The sequence below is a fragment of the Octopus sinensis genome, linkage group LG4 (genome assembly GCF_006345805.1).
Source record: "Octopus sinensis linkage group LG4, ASM634580v1, whole genome shotgun sequence".
In the NCBI taxonomy this organism is placed as follows: domain Eukaryota; kingdom Metazoa; phylum Mollusca; class Cephalopoda; order Octopoda; family Octopodidae; genus Octopus; species Octopus sinensis.
Genome location: NC_043000.1, coordinates 7,485,428 through 7,511,136, shown reverse-complemented (window position 1 = coordinate 7,511,136; position 25,709 = coordinate 7,485,428). Strand labels below are relative to the sequence as shown.

At 38.9% G+C, this 25,709-nt stretch overlaps 1 protein-coding gene across 2 annotated transcripts in view; it reads right to left on the bottom strand.

Annotated features, from left to right (window-relative positions):
- Window positions 1-25,709, bottom strand: part of LOC115211019 (protein disulfide-isomerase erp38-like) — a 305,348-nt gene that overhangs the window by 264,799 nt on the left and 14,840 nt on the right. For both annotated transcript variants that reach the window (XM_036501737.1, XM_029779865.2), the window contains exons 4-5: window positions 16,288-16,460; window positions 15,455-15,516 (exon numbers count right to left, since the gene is read on the bottom strand). In XM_036501737.1, the coding sequence (XP_036357630.1) occupies window positions 15,455-15,516; window positions 16,288-16,460 (235 nt within the window). The remainder of the gene's footprint in view (window positions 1-15,454; window positions 15,517-16,287; window positions 16,461-25,709) is intronic.

Genomic DNA, 25,709 nt, shown 5'->3' with positions numbered 1-25,709 from the left:
AGCCATTTCTACTACTTTAAGAAGAATCTCCCTGAAAGTGCTTACTCAAAAATAATTCACGTAGATATGGAGGGAAAACAACAAAATATCACATGTACAAAGATTATTTGAGAACGTTCATGTTTCTAGACTAGCCGAATTAAAAGTCAACATTTCTTTCGTCAGCTCAACATTTCATTTTTTGGGGCTGCTATTTCTAAAAATTTCAGTATGTGGCAAAGTAAATTATTTTATGTATATATATCATCATCATCATCATCATCATTTAGCGTCCGCTTTCCATGCTAGCATGGGTTGGACGGGTCAACTGGGGTCTGTGAAGCTGGAAAGCTTCGTCAGGCCCAGTCAGATCTGGCAGTGTTTCTACGGCTGGATGCCCTTCCTAACGCCAACCACTCCGCGAGTGTAGTGGGTGTTTTTTACGTGCCACCTGCACAGGTGCCAGACAGAGCTGGCGAACGGCCACGAACGGATGGTGCTTTTACGTGTCACCGGCACGGGGCCAGGCGATGCTGGCAACGGACACGAACGGATGGTGCTTTTACGTGCCACTGACACGGGGCCAGACAGAGCTGGCAAACGGCCACGAACGGACGGTGCTTTTACGTGTCACCGGCACGGGGGCCAGGCGAGGCTGGCAACGGACGCGAACGGATGGTGCTTTACGTGCCACCGACACGGTTGCCAGACAGAGCTGGCAAACGGCCACGAACGGACGGTGCTTTTACGTGTCACCGGCACGGGGGCCAGCCGAGGCTGGCAATGAACACGAACGGATGGTGCTTTTACGTGCCACCGACACGGGGGCCAGGCAGAGCTGGCAAACGGCCACGAGCGAATGGTGCTTTTACGTATCACCGGCATGGGTGCCAGACGAGGCTGACAGCGGACACGAACGGATGGGTCACTTAACCCCTGCTTTCTGATATATGATTTGATTTTGATTGTTCTCACTGGTCTTGCCGGGTCTTCTCACGCACAGCATACTTCCATAGGTCTCGGTCTCTGGTCATTTCCTTGGTGAGACTTAGAGTTCGAAGGTCGCGCTTCACCACCTCGACCCAGGTTTTCCTGGGTCTACCTCTTCCACAGGTCCCCTCAACTGCCAGGGTGTGGCACATTTTCACACACCTATCTTCATCCATTCTCACATGACCATACCAGCGCAATCGTCTCTCTTGCACACAACATCTGATGCCTCTTAGGTCCAACTTTTCTCTCAAGGTACTTACACTCTGTCGACTATGAACACTGACATTACACATCCAACGGAGCATACTAGCTTCATTTCTCGCGAGCTTACGCATGTCCTCAGCAGTCACTGCCCATGTTTCACTGCCATGTAGCATGGCTGTTCGTAGACATGCATCATACAGTCTGCCTTTTACTCTGAGCGAGAGGCCTTTAGTCACCAACAGAGGTAAGAGCTCCCTAAACTTTGCCCAGGCTATTCTTACTCTAGCCGTTACACTTTCAGCACACCCACCCCCACTACTGACTTGGTCACCAAGATAACAGAAGCTATCAACTACTTCTAGTTTTTTCCCCTGGAAAGTGACGGAAGTTGTTTTCTGCAAATTTTCAGAGGTTAATGCTCCCGAGCATCTGCCACATACAAAAACCATCTTCCTAGTTATATATATATATATATTATATTATATATATTTCTTTACTACCCACAAGGGGCTAAACATAGAGGGGACAAACAAGGACAGACAAAGGGATTAAGTCGATTACATCGACCCAGTGCGAAACTGGTACTTTATTTATCGACCCCGAGAGGATGAAAGGCAAAGTCGACCTCGGCGGAATTTGAACTCAGAACGTAACGACAGACGAAATACCGCTAAGCATTTCGCCCGGCGCGCTAACGTTTCTGCCAGCTCGCCGCCTATTGCCAGCTCGCCTATATATTATATTATATATACATATATAAACACACACACATACACACACACATCATCACATCATCATTTAATGTCCATTGTCCATGCTGGCATGGGTTGGACGGTTGGACCAGACAGGCACGCTGGAAGGCTGCGCCAGGATCCAGTCTGATTTGGTATGGTTTCCTATGGCTAGATGCCCTTCCTAATGCCAATCACTCCAAGAGTGTAATGGGTGCTTTTACATACCACTGATATCTGCCATGATTGTAATTTTGCTTGGCTTGATGGGTCTTCTTCTCAAGCACAACATAATGCCAAAGGTCTTGGTCATTGCTTCTGTGAGGTCCAACACTCAAAAGGAACCCAGCCACCTCGCCTCCATGAGGTCGACTCGAAAGGAACTCAGCCACCTCGCCTCAGTGAGGCCCAACACTTGAAAGGAACTCAGTTACTTTGCCTCCATGAAGCCCAATCCTCGAAAGGAACTATCATTGTGCCTCCATCAGGTCCAACGTTTAGTTAGTTAGTTAGTTAGTTAATTTGGCTCAAAAGCAAATAGCAAGGCCATGTAGGGGGACATGGAGTTAAGTACAGGGTGGTGTTCATGTAAAGAGTTCAGGCCACTTGAGGTCCAGGGAGGCTTTGAACAAAGCGGTCGTCAGCATCTTCACCATCTCGTCTGGCAGCTTGTTCCACGGATCCGCAACCCGGACGGAGAAAGCTCCTCTCCTTCGATTGAAAGGTACTCAACCATTTTGCCTCTGTGAGGCCCAACATTCAAAGGTTGATTTCTTTTTTTTTTACATGCCTGAACGGAGACATATAGATTTGTGCTGCATCCAAGAAGTAAGATGGAGAAGAGGTTCCACTAGGTTCCTCACAGGCAAAGAACACAGGTACAAGATTTTCTGGGCAGGGAACACTGACAGGGTCGGGGCGTGGGTATTCTTCTTGTGGAGAAATGGGTTGATAAGGTAATCGAGGTAGTCAGAGTATGCGATAGAATACTTAAGATTGGATTAGTGCTCCATCATGGGTTAGTAACCGTTATCTCGGCCCCTGCTTGGGCTACCTGATGGATAGAAAGACCGATTTTATGACACCCTCTTGCAGACTACTTTGTTACGAATGACAGGGACCTTCTCTTTGTGGTTGGTGACTTCAATGGACATGTTGTACAACATGCAGGGGTTTCCATGAGATACATGGAGGCTATGGTTTTGGCTCCCACAATGAGGAAGGAACCAGACTACTGGAGTTCTGTGATGCAAATGATCTTATGGTTTGCAATACCATCTCCAGAAACCTGCCAGTCACCTAGTCACCTACCAATCTGGTAGACACACTAGCCAAATTGACTACATCTTCACCAGAAAAAGGGAGACATGGCTGCTTATAAATGCCAAAACCTTCTCAGGTGAAGAATGTACCCCACAACTTAGACTAGTAGTTAGTGACTTCAGAATCAGGGCTAAATGGATGCCCAGAATACAACCAGAAGAAGAGGATGGAGGAGAAGCTCAAAGATCCTGCAAATGGACAGAGATTTAGAGACATATTACTCAAACCTTTTGACAAAATAGAAAGGGATGTAACATCACGTGATGTGGAAGACAACTGGAGTTTTCTACAAGACAATCTGCTGAGGGCCATTGACCAGATTTGTGGATGGTGCAAAGTCTCCTCTTGACCCAAGGTAATGTGGTGGTGGAACAATGTTGTTGACAGGGCCATTTGGGGATAGTACCTAGTGTACTAAATGGGTGAAGGTAAAGAGATATTTTACCATTAATTTATATAGCAACAAGAAAATGGAGGGGATCAATAGGTGGTTCATCAACTTTTAGAAATTATATTATGTTAACTTATTTATTTATTTACTAAACTGACAATTTCAAGAATATACATACATGTATAACATATTCTGCTTTACATATAATATATAAGATATATTAATATATAAAGATACAATAATTAATACAATATAATATACATGAATATAAATTGTCTAAAAGTTGATGAACAACCTATTGATCCCCTCCATTTTCTTATTGCTCTCTTTCTCTCTCTATATATATATACACACATTTATACATATATATACACACACATACACAAAGGTATTCATTCGTTCATTTTTATGCTAGCATGGTTTATGTCTATGTAATAGAGACATTTTAGTACAGCCGGGTGCCCTTCCTGTCACCAACCCCTCACTTGTTTCCAAGCAAGGTTTAACTTCCCAAAGGCTTCTTATGTTATCATGGAAAATTGGCATCAGCAGTTAACACTTACATAACTGTGTTGCTCATTCATGATTAACACACAATGTCAATACAAGGACACACACACACACACACACACACACACGAGTTTCCTTCAGTTCAATGACTGAAACAAGTAAAAAGATAAAAAGATAGAAATGAGATGAAGCTCACTATTTGACTGTTCCATCCACAAAGAGAGATCAGTAGCTTACAGTAATTTAATGTTTGAGCTAGCTGTCTAGAAAAGTGCTTAATATTCAAATTGATCTATTTAGTCTACTTTGGCCCCTAATACTAATTGGAACACACTCCTAAAGTAGGACAGAAGAAGATTCCCAGTAGCTGATGATGGTTCCAATAAGAATCGAAACATGCATACAATTATGCCCTCTTTTTCTGTTCACAGATATATTGTACAGATGACTTGTTTATAACAGTAAGAACAAGCATTATTGGCTAAAAAAATCTATAGATATGGTCTATAATTTATTATAGCAATGATATAATTTATTATAGACACACCTATAATTTAATGTTCAGCCTACCTGCTTAGAAAAGTGTTGACCTCGGCAGAATTTGAACACAGAACATAAAGACAGACAAAATGCCACAAAGCATTTTGCTCAGCATGCTAATGATTCCACCAGCTCCGCTGTCTTATGGGTCTGCAATCAGACCTAGACACAATGCAGCAATGGATCACAGACTGGCAACTGAAACTGGCTGTGGACAAGTGTACCACCATGCATTTTGGGAGAAAAAACCCTGCGTTCACATACTCCCTCCACAACACTGATATCAAGAATCCTCTTGCGAGCGTGACCTAGGTATCACTGTCAGCAGTGATCTGCGTTGGTCAAAGCATATCTCTAAGATTGTCAGGAAGGCCGAGGGTGTCTTGGCATCACTCAGCAGGTCTTTTGTTAGCCGCTCTCCAGCATCTATTTAAAACTGTATACAGCTATGGTACGACCACACTTGGAATTCGCATCATCAGTTTGGAACCCCTATCTTGCACAGAACATTGACCTCCTGGAATCTGTCCAGAGACGTGCAACCAAACGCATACCCTCCATCAGACACCTACCATATTCTGAGCGCCTTGTTTCCCTGGCATGGATTCACTGAAGCTCCGGCGTTTGGCGACGGACTTGGTAAACACCCACAAAGTTATCAACCACCTCACCAACAACAACACTGAACACCTTTTGATCTCCATGTGTCTAACACACGTGGACATGCCTACAAAGTCAGAAAACAATACAGCTCCCATGACTTTCGGAAACATTTTTTCACGCTCAGAGTTGCTGAAGCATGGAATAAACTGCCTGCGTCAGTTGTTGACTGCCATGACACTGCATCTTTTAAGGCCCTCATGCTTTCCGAAATCCGCCGAAACTTCACCTGATTATATATACACTTTAGATGAGTTGTAGTGCACCTGAGCACTGTACACAATTATTATTATTATTATTATTATTTACCTAATATTAGTGGGTTTATAAACAGTGTGTTCATGGACAGGTGAAAAAAGTACACAGTTGCTGATGATGATTTCAACAAGAACTGAAACTTGCATACAATTGTTCCCTCTTTTTGTGTCCATGGACATATTGTACAGACAAATGGCTTATAATCATTATAACACATAATGCTGGCTAAAAAGAAGCTCTAGGTATATTCTTTACTGTATTATAGCAATATTACAATCGATGCCCTTTAGGAACAGGCATTCATCTTTTTGTTTTGTTTTTTAACTATTAGTTCTCTTCTTTTCCATCTTATCTCTATAAGCAAAATCAATTTGTAACCTAGCTTTATGAAGCTTGTATTATAGATAGTCAGTCACCCATATCAAGGAATCCCTAAAGCTAACTTCATTTATTATACCATGACAATGGCTTCCAAACACCAATACATCCTTCCTTCTTGGTTTTTCCTATTATGAACATTATAATTCCATACAATGATTAAAAAAGTAACTCTATCATTTACTGTTAACTTTCACTATGACTTCTTCTTAATCTTCCGTTCCCTAGCAACAGTCAACATTCTATTGTTCAACCAAACCACATTATGTTTCTATTCCTCTGTTAACAGTATGTCTATACTCTATACTCTCAGAATAGCCACCAAACCAACACAATAACAATTATCTTTACACAACTTCGGTATGGTCAATTCACCTTTCTACTTCATTCCTACTCTCAACATACATCAAGGTACCTGCATAACAATATCTCTGCCACTTGCCCAATTCTTCTTGCTTTTAACTAACCATTCTGAGATTAATTAGCTAAAATAAGTAGCGTGATTGCTTAATGATGGCTAAGAGTCATCATAACAGACACTTCAAATTTTTCTGCATTGCATATCGGATTTGGCAGTGCTTTTGAGATCATATACCCAACTGTTCTAACCAGTATATGAAAACATTAATATCAGAGTCATTATTAAACTGACTAAAAACGCCCATCAGACAAAATTGCTTTTTCTTTCATTCATTTTTGCCTGATGGAATGCAGTTGCTATTAAAGCAAATCTCACCTAAATGGAAATCAGAAAAGAGAATTGATAATAAGAGAGAGAGGAAAGATAAAAGGGTGGGGCTGGCATTCACTGTAAGAACAGCCAAGCTGAACACTTTAATAAAGCTCACTTTATTAGAGTGTTCAGGGTAAAGAGTAAGCACAGTGGTTACCAGTGACCTGACAAGAGTCTGATACATCAAATCACTTCAACACACAAACACAAACATGCACACACATACACACACATACACACATACTCACACATGCACACACACATACACACACACAGAGCATTGGAGCCAAAAATGAAGGCTTGGAAAATTATTACATAGTTTCTGATGAAAAGAGGGAAAGAAAAAAAAGAGAAACGCTGACGGATTGCAAAACAAATATATATGATGAAGAGGTGCTCATGCAGCTATTTCGATTTCTTTCTCTCAGAAATATTCACCTTGAATATAACATAGACTGGTGGTTATGAAACTGAAGGAAATGCATCTGTCTATCAAGGTTATCTGTTTTCTATAATGCTGACGTTAAGCTATGAAAGGCTCTCACTATTAAAGTCATTTGTTTAGTTTAAATGTGTCTAGTAACCTAGAAACATTGCAAAAACGATCAAAGGAAAATAGGGAATACAAATTATGAGAACTGCATATTGGAGGAACATGAAAAGTGGAAAACACTATTTCAGATGTGTCCCTTAGTCAGAGAGGAATCCTACTTTTCAGAGCACAGAAAAATATAGTGTTCAATTTACATTTCCAACCTGATTTCCAACCTGATATACAGACTATCACTAGCTTAGCAGTTCTATGTGTTATTCAAGCAAAATCATGATTAGTTAAAATAAAGGTTTACTGAACCTCTAATATTATTAGAGACTGTTAATTATATCTCATTGTTGCAATTTGTATATATATATATATATATATATATATATATTAATCAAAGTGTATAGTATTATATATCCATTAGGGCTGATCTTACCAATCAGTTTCGCACTAGAGGTTCAACGGAGTGTTAGGTAACAACCTGATTATGTAGCCCTGCACTCATCAGAGGTAGCTCTTATGGAATGAAATATGATAACTACTCTCTAGAGATCGGACATGATGGATATATAATACTGTACATTTCAATTAATATGCCCACTCAACTGACAATATACAAATGCATTTTTTCCTGACTTATGAACTCTCAGATGGCTTACATGCATATATATGTGAGTGTGTGTATGTGTTATACTTTAATATTAGTTTCAAATTTTGGCACAAGGCCAGCAAATTTTAGGGAGGGGATAAGTCAATTACATTGACCCTCAGTGTTCAACTGGTACTTATTTTATCAACTTCAAAGGAATGAAAGGCAAAGTTGACCTCAGTGGAATTTCATCTCAGAACAAAAAGTCAGAGGAAATACCACTAAGCATTTTACCCGATGTGCTAACAATTCGGCCACCTCACAACCTTGTTATACTTTAATATTCATTGCTAGTTGTAGGCATGATTGTGAGGTTAAGAAATTCACTTCCCAACTGCATGGTTTCAGGTTCAATCTTACTGCATGGCAACTTGGGAAAGTGTCTTCTATTATAGCCCTGGATGAACCAAAGCCTTCTGAGTGGATTTGATAGAGGAAAGCTGATAGAAGCCTGCCACATTTATATTAATATATGAGTGCATGTACATTTGCTTCCTTGTTTTGACATTGAGTGATGGCAGTAAACAAGTGTCATCATCAAATAAGTGTTCACAACCAGCCTTCTGTGAAAACATGTCAGGCCGTAGAGAAATATTACCTTCCATGGAAATAGGTGAGGGTTTGTGACAGAAAGGGCATCTGGCCATAGAAAATCTGCCTCAACAAATTCTGTCTGACCAATGGAAGCATGGAAAAGTAGATATTAAAACGATGATGATACTACTACTACTACAGATCATATAGCTTTCTAAACACAAACATTAGTTTGAATATATGAAGTGAGGGAAAAGAAACATCTAAATAAAATAAGATTGCAACTAGCTTAGCTGAGAAGATGTTAAATATATGCAGTAGTTAAGAACACAAGAATTGTGTTCAGTGTGCAAAGAAGTAGGTTTACTTAACATTATTAAACAAATTTGAATATCACTCTATAAAGGCACAATGGTTCCGAGTTCAGTCCCACTTCATAACACCTTGGGCAAGTGTCTTCTACTATAGCCTCAGGCCAACCAAAGCCTTGTAAGTGGATTTGGTAGATGGAAACTGAAATAAGCCCATCATATCCGTGTGTGTTTATATATATATGAGGAAGAGGAGATCCCCTTTGGTCATGAATGACCATGGGATTGCACCTAGAAAGTTACCCCCTGAGGCACAAGTCCAAGCAAGGTTGTTTGTGGAAGGCTAGCAGTCGCCCATGCATACCAGCCTCCCCTCTCCACACCGCTGATGTTATCCAAGGGAAAGGCAAAGGGGCCGATGCAGCTTGGCACCTGTGATATCGCAACTCATTTCTACAGCTGAGTTAACTGGAGCAACATGAAACACAACATGCAGCCCAGTCTGGGAATCGAACTTACAACTTCATGGTCGTAAGCTCAACGCTCTAACCACTGGGCCATGTGCCTTCACTTATATATATATATATATATTTGTGTGTGTGTCTGTGTTCGTTTTCCACCACTGCTTACATTCCTGTAACTTAGCAGTTCAGCAAAAGTGGCCAATAGAATAAATATCAGGTTTTAAAAATAAAAAAAAGGTACTGGGGTCAATTTGTTTGACTAAAATTCTTCAAGGCATTGCTCCAGCATGGCCACAGTCTAATGATTGAAACAAATAAAAAAAAATAAAAGATAAAACGATAAAGCAAACATTGAATGTTTTAAAAACAATATTAGTAGATGTTTAAAGAGAGGAATGGAAAATATGAAATAGCCAGAAATATTGTAGAATTCTGCCAAAAGTGTGGCCATCGTGAATATTTGGTTCCCAGCAGACAATGGTTGAAGGTTGAAGGAGTTTTACAAATTCTGTTGTGTGTTTACTGGAAATCAAATCTATTCAAACACAGTTTCCAACACAGAAGACCTGTCCATAAATTTACCTTTTATCATTTGTTTTTTTACTTGTTTGTCATAGGACTACAGCCGTGCTGGAGCACCACCTTGAAGGGTTTTAAGTGAATGAATTGGCCCCACTACTTATACTTTTAAGCCTGGTATTTATTCTATTTGGTCTCACATACCAAACCACTAGGTTATGCGGGTGTAAACAAACCAACACAAGTTATCGAGTGGTGGTAGAGAACAAATGCAAACACACAGACACACCTCTATAAATAAATATATAGAGACTGGGCCAAAAGTCACACATCAAAACATTTGACATTGCATTTACATTACATCATTATTATATTACCATCATTATTATTATTATTATATTACCATTATTATTATTATTATTATTATTATTATTATTATTATTATTATTATCATTATTATTATTATTATTATTATTATTATTATTATTATTATTATCAAGGCAGCAAGCTGGCAGGGTCATTAGCACGCTGGACGAAATGCTTGGCAGTATTTCACCCATCGCTACATTCTAAGTTTGAATTCTGCTGAGGTTGACTTTGCCTTTCATCCTTTCAGGGTCTATAAATTAAGTACCAGTGAAACACTAGGGTTGACGTAATCAACTAGTCTCCTCCCCCAAAATTTCAGCCATTGTGCCCGCAACAGAAAGGATTATTATTATCATTATTATTATTATTATGTTGTTCATCTTATACAAGTAGCTGTATTATTTAATTTTTTCATTCAATTTTAGAAAAATTGAAACACGTTTTTGACATTTTCAGAGAATATTAAACTTAATTTGTGCATGATTTTTGGCCCACCCTATATATATATATTACGATGAGCTTCTTTCAGTTTCCTATCTCTTTATTGCCATTAAGGGGCTAAACATAGAGGGGACAAACAAGGACAGACAAAGGGATTAAGTCGATTACATCAACCCCAATGCATAACTGGTACTTAATTTATCGACCCCAAAAGGATGAAAGGCAAAGTCGACCTCGGCAGAATTTAAACTCAGAACATAACGGCAGACAAAATACTGCTAAGCATTTCACCCGGTGTGCTAACGTTTCTGCCAGCTTGCTGCCTCAGTTTCCATCTGCCAAATCCACTTACAAGGCTTTGGTTGACCTGGTGCTATAGAAGAAGACACTTGACCAAGGTGCCACACAGTGGGAATGAACCCAGATCCATGTGGTTGAGAAGCAGCCTGTGCCTATTATATAAGAACTTAAATCAAATTCTTTTTTTTCTGTTTTTTGTTCTAAGTAATTTTGTTTTTTATCATTAGCTCTATCCAATCATTGCCAGGTAGAAAAGAATAAGTTTATTGCAAATAAGAAAAAAAGAAAAAGATAAAAAAAAAGAAAGAATCTTAACGCAAGGAAGACAAAGACATGCTCATATATGTGCAACTGCAGTGTTATTCTCTGCAGTGAAATTTTACACTGCATCGTATGCAATGGAATGTCACTCAGCTGCAACAACTGCCTTTCATCAAGTACAATAGACAGGAGTTAATGAAGAACTCGTAATTGCAATTTACAACAGACAGCTTTCTTTTACTTATTTCTTTTTTGGTCGCCTTTCACTTGATATTGCCCCCCCCCACTCCCAACACCCCCACCCCCCAACTATCTCAAATATCAATCTTACATTATGGAGATGGAATTAAAATTCACATAAGCTAGACACACACACACATACACACATGCACAGGAGAAAATCAACTTGACAAGGGAAGCCTCTATGCAGTTGCTCAATCTGGTAGAAATAGCAGCTAAATCTCCTCCTTCATACATCCTACTCTCTAATAAAGAAAAAAGACCACATTTGATAATGAAATCGTAGGCATAAAGGAAACGGAAAGAAGCTTGCTTCCCCACCATATAGGTCAGGGTTCAGTGCTACTGCATGAAACCTTGGGCAAGTTTATAGCCTCAGGCCAACCAAAGCTTTGTGAGTGGCTTTGGGAGATAAAAACTAAAAGAAGTCCATTGTGTGTGTATATATATATATATACACACACACACGCATACATGAACATGTATATATTTATGTGTGTGTGTCTTTGTATCTGTGTTTGTTCCCCACCATCGTTTAACAACCAATGTTGGTGTGTTTACATCCCCGTAACTTAGCATTTCGGCAAACCAGACCAATAGAATAAGTACTAGGCTTACAAAGAATAAGTCCTGGAGTCAGTTTCTTCGACTATAAAACCCTTTAAGGCGGTGCTCCAGCATGGCCGCAGTCAAATGACTGAAACAAGTGAGTAAAAGAATAGAATAAAAAAAGTCAAGTTTGGAATGTCCTTGACCATTGGCTACGTAGAACTAGAAATAATTTGGTGCTAAGCAACAAATAAAATTAATAATGCAAACTAAAAGACGGATAACATTCGAAAATTATGTTAAGCAGCGGCGGAATTCTAGAAGAACGCGCGCACACACACACACAGATGGACGAAACCATAAGACTGCAGCAAGACAAGAGTTAACAATAGAGATAGCGTGAAAAGAGATCAACGGTAGACAACTCCCATTATATAAATAGAGTTAATTCCCTTGAACAGATGCCACGCTGACAACATTTTAAAAAATGTTCTCTTTTAATGTCTGTAATATATTTATTTTTATTTATATATATATACATAAAATAATAATCCTTTCTACTATATGCACAAGGCCTGAAATTTGTGGCGAGGAGATAAGTCGAACACATCGACCTCAGTACTTGACTGGTTCTTAATCTTTTCACCCTAAAAGGGTGAAAGGCAAAGTCGACCTTGGCGGAATTTGAACTCAGAACGTAAAGACAGGCGAAATACTGCTAAACATTTTACCCGATGTGCTAACGATTCTGCCAGCTCACCACCTTGATAATAATAATAATGCCCAGTAGAGCTGTTACAAAAAGTTTGCCTCTTTGGCACGGCCAGAATAATCAGGAAAGTATTAGATAGTTGAAAAAAAACGGATGGCATGGTACCATAGGTTGCAAGTAGCAAGCCCGCTATGCATGCAAGACTCAGGAGCTCCAACAAAACCCAAGTTAAAAAGAATAACAATAATAAAAATAATAGCTTAAAATTTTGACACAGAGCCAGCAATTTTGGGGGAGGGGTGTAAATCAATTACATCAACTTCAGTGCCCAAATGGTACTTATTTATTGGCCTTGGAACAATGAATGTCAGAGTCAGTTTTGGCAGAATTTGAACCCAGAACATAAAGAGCTGCAAGAAATGCTGCTAAGCATTTTGTTCAACATGCTATTGATTTTGCCAACTCAATGAACTTATGGTATATAGTGCTCAATGATGGATACTTTTATTACTATTTTAAATTTGGATATAAGGAAACTAAACAATGTCAAATGACTATGCATCATGAAAATGATGGAATTAGTAAGGAAATGCTGTTCAATAAAAGCAAAACTAAATAATACAATTCAGCCAGGACCATACTTAAATCAATCTTCATATTTTGAGGTTTAGGTGTAACAAATGAAACCCTGAACACTAAAGATTAAATCAATGAAGTATTTCATTACAAAAATATATTAGACAAGCAAAACGCCCCCCCCCCCCGTATAATGGACAGTGCTGAGTTGTCAAACATTTAAACCAAATTTTCTCAAAACAACTTGTCTGACCGTCCCATAGGCCTCCCCTTTGAGAAACACTGATTTAACCTAAATTTGAGACACCATGCATTTTTCTCGCGTACACGTAGTATCAATCGCAACAGCTGATGTACTTGCACATACAAATGCACGTTCCCACGGCTTTATCGATCGCATTCTCACCTGGAATCGATTTTTGTAATTTTTTCAAGACTTATACATGCCCTGATACCATCGATATCTACATATCAAATTTGAGTGCAATCGGATGGAGGATGCCCAAGATCCTAGAAGACACACACACACAGACAGAGAATGGATTTTATATAATAGATATGTTAACCCTTTTGTTACCATATTTCTGTCAGCATGGACTGCCTTCATTTCAGTTAATTTTGAAAGTAATATAATATTTAGTAAAATAACTTTGTCATTATTAAGCTGTGTTTAAGACATAAATTAACATGGAATTTTGATGGGAAGTTTTAATTTAGATCACTTTAGAACAGAATTTGTATCACAGAAGTAAGGATGGTTTCAGACAAAATCAATAATTTTAGTCAGGGCATAGTTAGACTGGACAAGCCATTTTAGACATCATCATAAATACTGAGTGCAGACTTGCAGATTATAACTTCAGAAGAGGATAATACAAACCTGAAGTGCAATATATGGTCCTCAAAATGTTGAGCTATGAGGAAAAGCTGGTAAAAATTTTAATTAACAAATCTAAAGATGTTAAAATTTCAGAGTAATTCAAATTATGTTTATTGTATTGTGGAAATATTATATTACTAACAGACACAGATTATATAGAGAGATAAGAGAAAGAAAACAATGACTTCACACAGACCAATCAAGATTTCATGTTTCCAAATTACAGGTCACTAAGGGGTAATTCTAACCAATAGATTCAAGTAATTTGGGTATGTTTATGAGGAAATCTAACGTCAAGTAATAAAACGGTTTATGAGTACACATTCATCAAACTCATTCCATAGACTAATCAGTATTGTTTCTTGGGTGAATGAATTTCCTTCTCAATGAATACGCGTTCAGTTCAATATATAGATTTTTGCTGTAATGACCGGGATAAAACTAAATGCTTATTTGGGGTACTACTGATGCTACAAAATTTTTATTCATCATCATTTGGTTATGCTACTTGCATGCAATTCCATGACTCTCTGTCGCCATCCATTAGTTGATTAAGCATCTTGGATGCATTGCAGTAACCCCCTTGATAGAGCTTGGTGATCCTGACAATTGGTCTTCAAGGATTCCTCTAGTCAGCATCAATGTAAGAAGCACAATTGACTCAAGTGAGTTCTTCTGTTGCCTCTTCCCAATCCGCCATACTGCGGTCTCATGACTTTGCTGTGTCCCTCACAGGATGGTTGAACAGGTGTTATGCCTTGCAAAGAGCAGCTTGGAACTATGCAGGAAACAGTCATCACTCCATGAGGTATTTTCAAAATACCTGCAAACATTTTTATTTGGCTGTGTGGTAAGTAGCTTGCTTACCAACCACATGGTTCCAGGTTCAGTCCCACTGCGTGGTACCTCGGGCAAGTGTCTTCTACTATAGCCTCGGGCCAACCAAAGCCTTGTGAGTGGATTTGGTAGCTGGAAACTGAAAGAAGCCCATTGTATATATGTATATATATATGTGTTTGTGTGTCTGTGTTTGTCCCCCACCCCACCCCAACATCGCTTGACAACCGATGCTGGTGTGTTTACGTCCCCACCACTTAGCAGTTCAACAAAAGAGACTGATAGAATAAGTACTAGGCTTACAAAGAATAAGTTCTGAGGTTGATTTGTTGCTCGACTAAAGGCGGTGCTCTACCATGGCCGCAGTCAAATGACTGAAACAAGTAAAAGAGTAAAGAGTGATCCATAAATTTTCCCTTTCTACCGAACTTTTTAACAATACTAAAGGAAACAAAAATTCTCTCCATCTATGTCCTTTGAAGGCTCTCCCAATTTGGATATAAGAACCAGCTCCAATGTGCAACAGAGATGACATGCTGGAAGAAACAAAAAATAAATAAATAAAACTTACATTAAAATCATTCCGGAAACTGGCAGCAATTTTCTCAAAGACTGCAATGTCTTCTTTAGCCTCTGAAACCAATTAAAGACTCATTAGTTTATTATGAAATATTATTTTCAAATTTTGGCAAAAGACTAGCAATTTGGGGGATGGAACAAGTCAATTACATCAATCCCCAGTGTTGAACTGGTACTAGTTTTATTGACATTAAAAAAGATGAAAGGCAAAGTCAACCTCAGTGGAATTTGAACTCAGAATGTAAAGACAGACAAAATGCTGCTCAACATTTTGCCTGGCGTGCTAATGATTCTGCCAACTCACCATGCAAATTTATTATGAAATATTAAAATCCCTAGACATTTTGTAATAACATAAGACATTAATATATGCACTCCCTTGATGCCATAACCCCATTTCAGCTATGATCAGCCCACCTTTTTACACTACAATGTAGTCCTAATGTATCCAGGACTACATTACCTAATGCCCTCTTTTCCTTAGGGTGATAGGGTGTGATAAGAGTAAAATTAGGCATTTATATAAAGCAGATCCAACAACTATGTAGAGATTTCATTGTCTGTTTGAAAATTCAATATGGTAGCATAGCTATTCTTGATAATTTTTCACTTTAAAATAGCTGAGAAATAAAATGCTATAGGCCAAAGATAATGAACTATTTTAACTTGGCATATCACAATTTTAATTTCTTAAATAATCCTGCTATTGGAGACCAGAGTGTATAATGGCTGAAATATTGTAACTATAGCAACCAAGATGAAGACACTGGTCTGACAATATCAGTGTATAATAATAATAAAATATCAAATGAAAAATTGATTTACCATTGTTTTTATAAAGCAATATCAAGGTATAAACGTTTGGCAAGCTAACTATTTTGTCATAATTCTCTTCAACCAGTTCGGCAGCATATTCCCGTTTCACACGTGAAAAGTCACCTTTCATTGCTTTTGCAATAGTCGTTATGACACCTTCTACAGTGTGGTCTTGATCAGAACTGGAAAGAGACAATGACAATAAGGAATGGTACGAATTTATGAACTCACATGGAAGAACACAAACAGTCAATTGAATCTGAATTTACTTTACCATTTGCCAAAAAAAATAAAAACAAAACAAAAAGTAAAAGAAAAATCAAAAATCAAAACTAAAGTTGACTGAGTGGAATTTGATCTCACCATGTTGAGAAGTAGAAGTAAATACTGCATGGTATCTAGTCTAACAAGTGATCAGTTCAGTCAATCTATTGTTTTAACAATGATACAAAAAACAAGAAATTCTAATAAAATATCTAGATCTTCACATAAATAAAGAAAAGAGGAAATTGAAGTTCATAAGAAAAAAATAAAATACAGCTCAGTCAATTTTAGGCAGAGTTTGGACCCCCAAGGAGCAAATTCTGCTTCACAGAAACAGTTTGTATCATCCATTACTTAATCCCAGTTCTAACAAGACACATTAACACTTGTTCATTCACCTCATAAAGGATGACAAATGTAGTTGGGCCATACACAACATTTAGGTATGGATTTAATAGCCCTAGTCACTTAGGAGCCCTTCCATGGTTGCTTGACTTGCTAGAGATAGTAGCCAGATTTCAAATTATACTTTACCACTTTGAAAAGCTGAAGACACATTAGATAATGTGGTGCTAGGAGATGTAACACCTAAAAGAAGAATGATATGGCTGTGGTTGAAATACCTTTCACCACTGGTCTGCTCAGTTCAGGCTTACCTAGGGTTAAACAACGACAATATACACACACACACACAAACATTGGTTGAAATTATAAAACCATTACTCATGTATTTCCTTACAAAGAATGCTTTGTAAGACAGCAGCTCTGATGGTAGCTGTCATCTAACAAAGCATAAATGCTTTTGTTAGATGGCACCTACCCTTATAGCTGCCATCTTGCAAAGCATTCTTGCACACAGAAACTCATGAGTAACAGCTCTAGGGCTTCAGTTGAATAAAATAATTATACTATACTCTATGACGTGTATTAAGTACATCTAATTATCATATCAATATATAGGTTTCTGTAAGAAGCCTATGAAAATTTCAGTCATTTGAGGTCAAATCATATTGTTTTGAATATAATAATATATAGATCATTATATTCAAAATGAGTGGCCTAGTTGTTAGGGTATTGCACTCACGATTGCTAGATTAATGGTTTGATTCCCAGACTGGGTAGTACATTGTGTTCTTGAGGAAAACACTTTATTTCATGTTGCTCAGTCCATTCAACTCCAAAAAGAAAACCCTGTGATGGAATATTCTTCTGATCAAGAATGTTGGCTGGCTCACCTAGCCAGTAGGGTTGTATTATTTCAAAGATAAAACAATGTAAAGCACACTGTGACCAGTGATATATAACAACATCTGATAGTCTGATTAATATTATTATATATCAGTGCTAGTGCTACGGGAAAGGCACCCAGTCTAATCTGTGAAGTGGATAGTGTTAGGAGGGGCATTCGGCTGTAAAAACCATGCCAAAACAGACTGGAGTCTGGTGCTGGTGCCATTTGAAAAGCACTCAGTCCAATCTGTGAAGTGGATGGCATCAGGAAGAGGGTCTAGCCATAAAAACCATGCCAAAACAGACAGTGGAGCCTAGTGCAGTCCTCTGGTTTGCCAGCTCTTATCAAGCCATCCAACCTATGCCAGCATAGGAAATGGACATTAAATGATGATGATGATGATGATGGTGTTGGTGGTGATATAAATGTTTTAATGTCAAGTTTTATATAAAAACAAATATTAAATTGAATCATTACTCAATACTTTTTAGTAGAAATCTTTAAATCACACTTTACTGTCTCAATACAAAAAAAGGACATTGGATGTTGTAGTTCCAGATATAATGTATTAAAAAATAGGATGGAAAACCATAGTCCATAGATCTGTCTTCATCAAGGTCAACCTAGGGTTAAATGATAACAAAAGTGATCACAATAACTGTTGCTTTGTATTACTTTGTCTAAATATCACAATGGCTTTTGAACAAACTTGATAAATTCTCCAAAGTAACAAACTAATCCACAGTCTTTGAGACTGGTGCTGTTAAGTGTCTGTCTGTTGAACTGTATTAAATTAGGAAGAGAATGAGTGCTAAAAATAAAAGTAGCAACGTTTGTTATGTTGTCCTCTCCAATACCAAAGAACAATGGCATAACCAATGTTCTAAGCATCACAATGTCTGCTGCACCACTGTTCTAAAAATATAACCAATGCTTCACAGTCCTGTTAAATATTTAGCAGCAACATTTACAAAGATTGTGGATTAGCAAGTAACTTAGGAATAAGTCTGTATATCCGGAATAAGCAGAAGCATGGCTCTGTTTGCTTCCCAACCACATCATCATCATCATCATCATTTAACATCCGTTTTTCGTGCTGGCATAGATTGTATGGTGAGCTGGCAGAAACGTTAGCACGCCGGGCAAAATGCTTAGCGGTATTTCGTCTGCGGTTATGTTCTGAGTTCAAATTCCGCTGAGATTGACTTTGCCTTTTATCTGTTTGAGGTCGATTAAATAAGTACCAGTTACGCACTGGAGTCGATGTTATCGACTTAATCCGTTTATCTGACCTTGTTCGTCCCCTCTGTGTTTAGCCCTTGTGGGTAGTAAAGAAACAGGTTTGACTGAAAACTGGTAAGCTGGGGAGCTGCACCAAATTCCAATCTGATTTGGAATGGTTTCTACAGCTGGAGGCCCTCCAAGAGTGTAGTGGGTGCTTTTTACATGCCACCCATTTCAAATTCAGTTCCACTGCATGGCACCTTGGGCAAGTGTCTTCTGCCATAGCTGCAGGTCAACCAAATCACAATGAGTGGACTTAGCAGAAAGAAATAGAGAGAAGCCCATTCTGTGCACATGAGAATGTATGTGTGTATGTGTGTATGTGTGTGTGTGTGCGTGGATGTTACTGTCTCCTTACTTTGATATCATGCAATAGTTGTGTAAACGAGTGACCTCATCATGAAAGTGGTGTCTTTCATTTCTATTCTTCCAAAAAAACATATCTGGTCATTGGAAAATATTACCTTGGTTGGAAACAAATAAGGGTTGGCAACATGAGGGGCATCCAGTCATAGAAAAATCTGCATCATCAAATTCCACCTTGCAAACATGGAAAAATGAATGGTAAAAACGATGGTGGCGGTGAAGGTGGTGTTGATAATAGAACCACATTATCCAATGTGACCATTTATTAAGACAGCTAAGTGAGTAGAATGTAATTTAATGGAGATTTGGCTGCCTCGTTGGCTCTTGCAGTCTGCTATTGACTACTGTTGTAGCTTTTGTTTAGCTGCAGATCAACCATCATAAAAAAAACATGGGATTAAAAGCGTATCAGTAGTGATCATCTTATTTTGATGAAATTTGGTTTTTTGGGGGGTTTTTCTGTTAGGGCGGAGGTCAGACAGAATACTGTTGGCTTCATTATCGAATGAATTCATTTTTAAGATGACAAGTATTGGTGCTGGTGTCACATAAAACAAAACACTGGTAAAGGTGCCATGTCAAAAGCACCCAGCACACTCTGTAACGTGGTTGGCATTTGGAAGGGCATCCAGCTGTAGAAACCAAGCCAAAACAGACTATGGAACCTGATGTGGGCCCTGGCCTTACCAGCTCCTGTCAAGCCATCCAACCCAAGCCAGTGTGGAAAATGGATGTTAATGATGATGATGATGATGATGATGATGATGATGATGGTGATGGTAATCGTGGTAGTGATGATGATGATGATAGTATAGTTTGAAGAATTAGTTTTGACAACTAATTCTAGCAACTCATGTAACAACATAAAGACTCCTTCATTCAATGTTAGTTCACCGAGAGGTGGAACAATCATTATTTAGCAGACATTCTTCCATATTTAACCAAGCTGTGTTAGTCATACTTTTATAATCTAACAAACCGATATCGCTGTCGTTCTCAGATGTCTGGCAGACCAATAAAGAAGGCTGTGTTTTGCTGAGTAGGTCAGCATGGCAATTACCTTGTACTCTAATAATATAGAAATACAACCAATGTTCTGTAATAACTGCCAAGGACGCAACAGTGAGTTTTCTAATATACTGTCTGGCAGTTTGACAATGACTTCTCAGAACTTAGCAAAGTAGTACCACAAACATGCAAGTGTTAATGATAATATTATAGTCATTCATTAATAAAGGTCTATTATCATCATTATTCAGTTTCTTTTATATCAATCAATATTTAGGCACATAAGTATGATAACAATAAAAACTTGTATTGTGCTGATTCATTAAACATCAATCAAAGATTAAGACTAATTAGCATTACAGAATATAATACAGTGGTTCTCAACTGGGGGCCATATGGCCCTTGAGGGTCCATATAGGATAATTTTGCAGGGTCTACACAACAAAATAGCAAATTGAGGATCTACAATAATATTTTAAGGACCCCTGAAAAAGTTTTATTTTAAATGTATGTATTGGTATGTATTGCAAGAAGCTAGGTTTCTTTCTCTAACATTTTATATAATTCAATTTACATAAGGTAATGTATGAAACACCAAATAGGAATTTTGAAAGAAGTTTCGATAAAACTAGTTTTTAAACATCGAATGACTATGGGTGTCCACCAGAATAAAACAATAATCAAAGGGATCCTTAGATAAAAAAAATAGTTGAGAACCCTTGGTTTAGTAGAATACTTTTCGAAACTATGATGATAATATTGTTTCAGCTCAGAGCATTAAGTTGGAAGAACTAAGGGTTATCTATTTTGTCAGAGAATCAGAGGCAGCCTTTTTGGTGTGAAGGGGATTAAGTATATACAATTAAAGAAACTAGCTGGTATCTTCAGCCAACCCTTTTTTCTATTGTTGGGGAGAAGGCAATGTTGATGAAGGTAGACCATGAATCTGTACATAAATATGCAGACCTGGGAAAAAAGTTTTTTGAAGTAGACTTGCAGTTACCCATTCATGCAAATCTGCCTTTTCCAATGATATTATCAGTGGTTAGAACATTGGGCTCACAATCATGAGGTTGTGAGTTCGAATCCTGGACCACGTTGTGTGTTGTGTTCTTGAGCAAGACACTTTATTTCATGTTGCTCCAGTTCACTCAGCTGTAGAAATGAGTTGCAACATCACTGGTGCCAAGCTGTATCAGCCTTTACCTTTCCTTGGATAACACTGGTGGCATGGAGAGGAGAGGCTGGTACGCATGGGCAACTGCTGGTCTTCCATAAACAAATTTGCCTGGACTTGTGCCTCAGAGGGGACCTTTCTACTTGCAATCCCATGGTCATTCATGACTGAAGGAGGTCTTTTATCCAAAGGAAAGTCTGCCGACTTTGAGCAATACAGCTTAGCACCAGTGTCACCACAGGTGTTGCTGCCAGAATGCAAAGAACCAAAACAGATACCGGAAATCATCTGGCTCAAACTTCAAATTCCATTAACCATTTAGCATCCAGATTACTCTGTAAAATGTAACGCATATTTTTTCACATTGCTTTGAATTAATCATTTATTATCTAATAGCTTGGATATTTCGATTATATGGCTGCTTATCATCATCATCATCATCATCATCGTTTAACGTCTGTTCTCCATGCTAGCATGGGTTGGATGGTTCGACCGGGGATCTGGGATCCAGAAGGCTGCACCAGGCTCCGGTCTTATCTGGCAAAGTTTCTACAGCTGGATGCCCTTCCTAACGATAACTACTCCGTGAGTGTAGTGGGTGCTTTTTACGTGCCACCTGCACTGGTGCCAGGCGAGGCTGGCAACGGCCACGGTCGGATTGGTGCATTTTACGTGCCACCTGCATGGAAGCCAGTCGAGGCGGCGCTGGCATCGGCCACAAGTCAGATAGTGCTTTTTACGTACCACCAGACCAGGGATCCTGGCTGGTTCAATTCGATTTCGATTTCGCTTTCGCTTGCCCCAACATGCCTTCGCAAGCAAAGGGGGTTGGCATGGGTGCCTGTCATACGGTCGGATTGGTGTATTTTATGTGCCACCGGCACATAAGCTAGTGGAGGCGGCGCTGGCATCGGCCATGAGTCGGATAGTGCTTTTTACGTACCACCAGACCAGGGATCCTGGCTGGTTCAATTCGATTTCGCTTTCGCTTGCCCCAACATGTCTTCGCAAGCAAAGGGGGTTGGCATGGGTGCCTGTCGTCGGATGAGGTTCTATATCGACTTCGCTTGCCTCAACAGGTTTTTGTGTCCAAGGGAGGAAAGGCATTCATAAGTCGGCTGGGCTCACTTGTCCTGCCTGGTCTTCTCACGTACAGCATATTTCCAAAGGTCTCGGTCGCTGGTCATTTCCTCAGTGAGGCCTAAAGTTCGAAGGTCGTGCTTCACCACCTCGTCCCAGGTTTTCCTGGGTCTACCTCTTCCACGGGTTCCCTCAACTGCTAGGGATTGGCACTTTTTCACACACCTATCTTCATCCATTCTCGCCACATGACCATACCAGCGCAATTGTCTCTCTTGCACACCACAACTGATGCTTCTTAGGTACAACATTTCTCTCAAAGTACTAACGCTCTGTCGAGTATGGACACTGACATTACACATCCATCGGAGCATACTGGCTTCATTCCTCACGAGCTTACGCATGTCCTCAGTAGTCACGGCCCATGTTTCACTGCCATGTAGCATGGCTGTTCGTACACATGCATCATACAGTCTGCCTTTTACTCTGAGCGAGAGGCCTTTAGTCACCAGCAGAGGTAAGAGCTCCCTAAACTTTGCCCAGGCTATTCTTATTCTAGCAGTTACACTTTCAGCGCACCCACCCCCACTACTGACTTGGTCACCTAGATAACGGAAGCTATCAACTACTTTTAGTTATTCCCCCTGGAAAGTGACGGAAGTTGTTTTCTGCAGATTTTCGGAGGTTAATGCTCTTGAGCATCTGCCACATACAAAAACTATCTTCCCAGTTAGCCTACCTTTGACATTGCTGCACCTCTTATGTGTCCATAGCTTACACTGGGTACATCTTATAGAGTTTCTACCTACACCTTTTCTACAGATCGAGCAGGGCCATCTTCCTGAAGATATTTGTGGATTGTCTACCTTCCTACTTATTAGTACTTTGGTTTTAGCTAGGTTGACTCTAAGGCCCCTTGATTCTAAACCCTCTTTCCACACCTGGAACTTCTCCTCCAGTTCTGATAGTGACTCAGCAATTAGAGCAAGGTCGTCAGTGTAGAGGAGCTCCCAGGAGCAACCTGTCTTGAATTCCTCCATAATTGCCTGGAGTATATTTAGAATAATGTTGTAGGGTAGGTGCGGAAGAGGCTAGATCTGGCTAATTTGAACATAAAACAGGTAGAATATTTTGAGCCAGATATGGCAGCTTTTTTAAGGCGGCAAGCTGGCAGGAATGTTAGCACGCCAGGTGAAATGCTTAGCAGTATTTCGTCTGCCGTTACATTCTGAGTTCAAAATTCCGCCGAGGTCGACTTTGCCTTTCATCCTTTCGGGGGTCGATAAATTAAGTGCCAGTTATGCACTGGGGTCAATGTAATCGACATAATTCCTTTGTCTGTCCCCTGTATGTTTATCCCCTTGTGGGCAGCAAAGAAATAAGATATGGCAGCTTTAAATGCTAATGGGTTAAGCCACTGCCTTAGATTGAAACTTTTTTATCATCTCTTACAGAATGAACGACAAAGTTAACCTCAACAAGATTTGAACTCAGAGCACAGACAGTCAAAATGCATAACACAAGGCATTCTATCCAATATTCTAACAACTCTGCTATTCACCGTGTTTGAGATAAAGTACCCATGGAAATACATTATTCAAGTTGTAGACAGACTAGTATTATTTCTATCCGGAGACTTTTGGCTCTTCAGTAACATATAAAGGAAGTTTGATCTCCACCATAATATCAACAATATGATATGAACCAATAATTGTTGAATCTTGGGAGAGTCATTTTGCCAACAAAACACACACACTGGTTCCAGTTCACTTCTTTATTACTGTTAGTCTCAACTACTTAACTAATTAATCAATTAACTAAAAGACTATTCGTTTAATCAATCAATCAATCAATCAATCAATAAGTAGGTTTATCCGAATCCTTTTATCACCAGTTGCACCTTCATCAATGACAGAACTGAACTAATGTGAACATGTCATTGATGAGGTTGCAAATGGCAACAAAAAGACCCTGACAGATCAACTGATTGATTGACTGATTGATCAAGCAATTGATTAGTTAATTAGTTAACTATATTAAAAACAATGAAGAGAAGTAACAGCTTCCAAACTACCTTTAACAAACGAATTGTCATACTGGTGGTCTATTGTTCTATTTGTTGTTCTTCAGCTTCTGTTCAGATGTTTAGCCTTGAATCAAGCTCTGTTATCGAGGCATTCCAACCATGACAGCCCCTGTCTCTTATTCAGACATAGTAGTATCAAAGATTACACTGTTTTGTACACTATTAATTTCAATTTTTGGTTTCTTTTTTTTTTGCTTTTTTAAGATTAGTAGAGTGTGGTATTAGGTACCAATGTATGTGCTTCTTACAAACAAAATAATCCTACCAAGATACAACAACATCTTGATTCAACGCATAATTTTACACCAAGAATTTTGCAACACAAACACAAAAACATCATTAATTCTTTGGTTCCTCACTGACACATTATCAATTCAATAAAGCAGCAAGTTTTCATAACTACATACATAATAAAAATAGGCAGCCATATTTTATAGAGTAAAGAACAACTCTAGTAAGACATAAAGAATATACTTCTATAAAACTTCCAATATTAAGCAGTTTCCAGCAAAGATAAAAACTGTCCATCTCATCCATATTCCATTTAGTTATTTTCAACTGTCTATAAAATACTGTAATTAACAAAACTTTCCCATATCTCACAAGGAAAGACCTGAAAATAACTTCAAAAAGTAGTTTTCTACTAACCTAACTAATAGTCATAATAACAAGCAAGACATCCTCTTCTACATGGACACTTGACCTGCTATAAATAGTAACTAAATCTCCCTCGAATCACACCTTAGCATCTTGAAAAACTTGATAATGTACTGTATACTGCAGATATTGGCAGACACAAGAGACAAAGGTTTAGATCTCCAGGCCTCTGGGCCTCCCTCACTTGCTCTACAATTGCAAGACTTGGACAATGCCTGGAGCTGTTAGGGACTACCTGAACTCCTTCAGTACCAGAATGTTTTGCAAGATTATGGGCT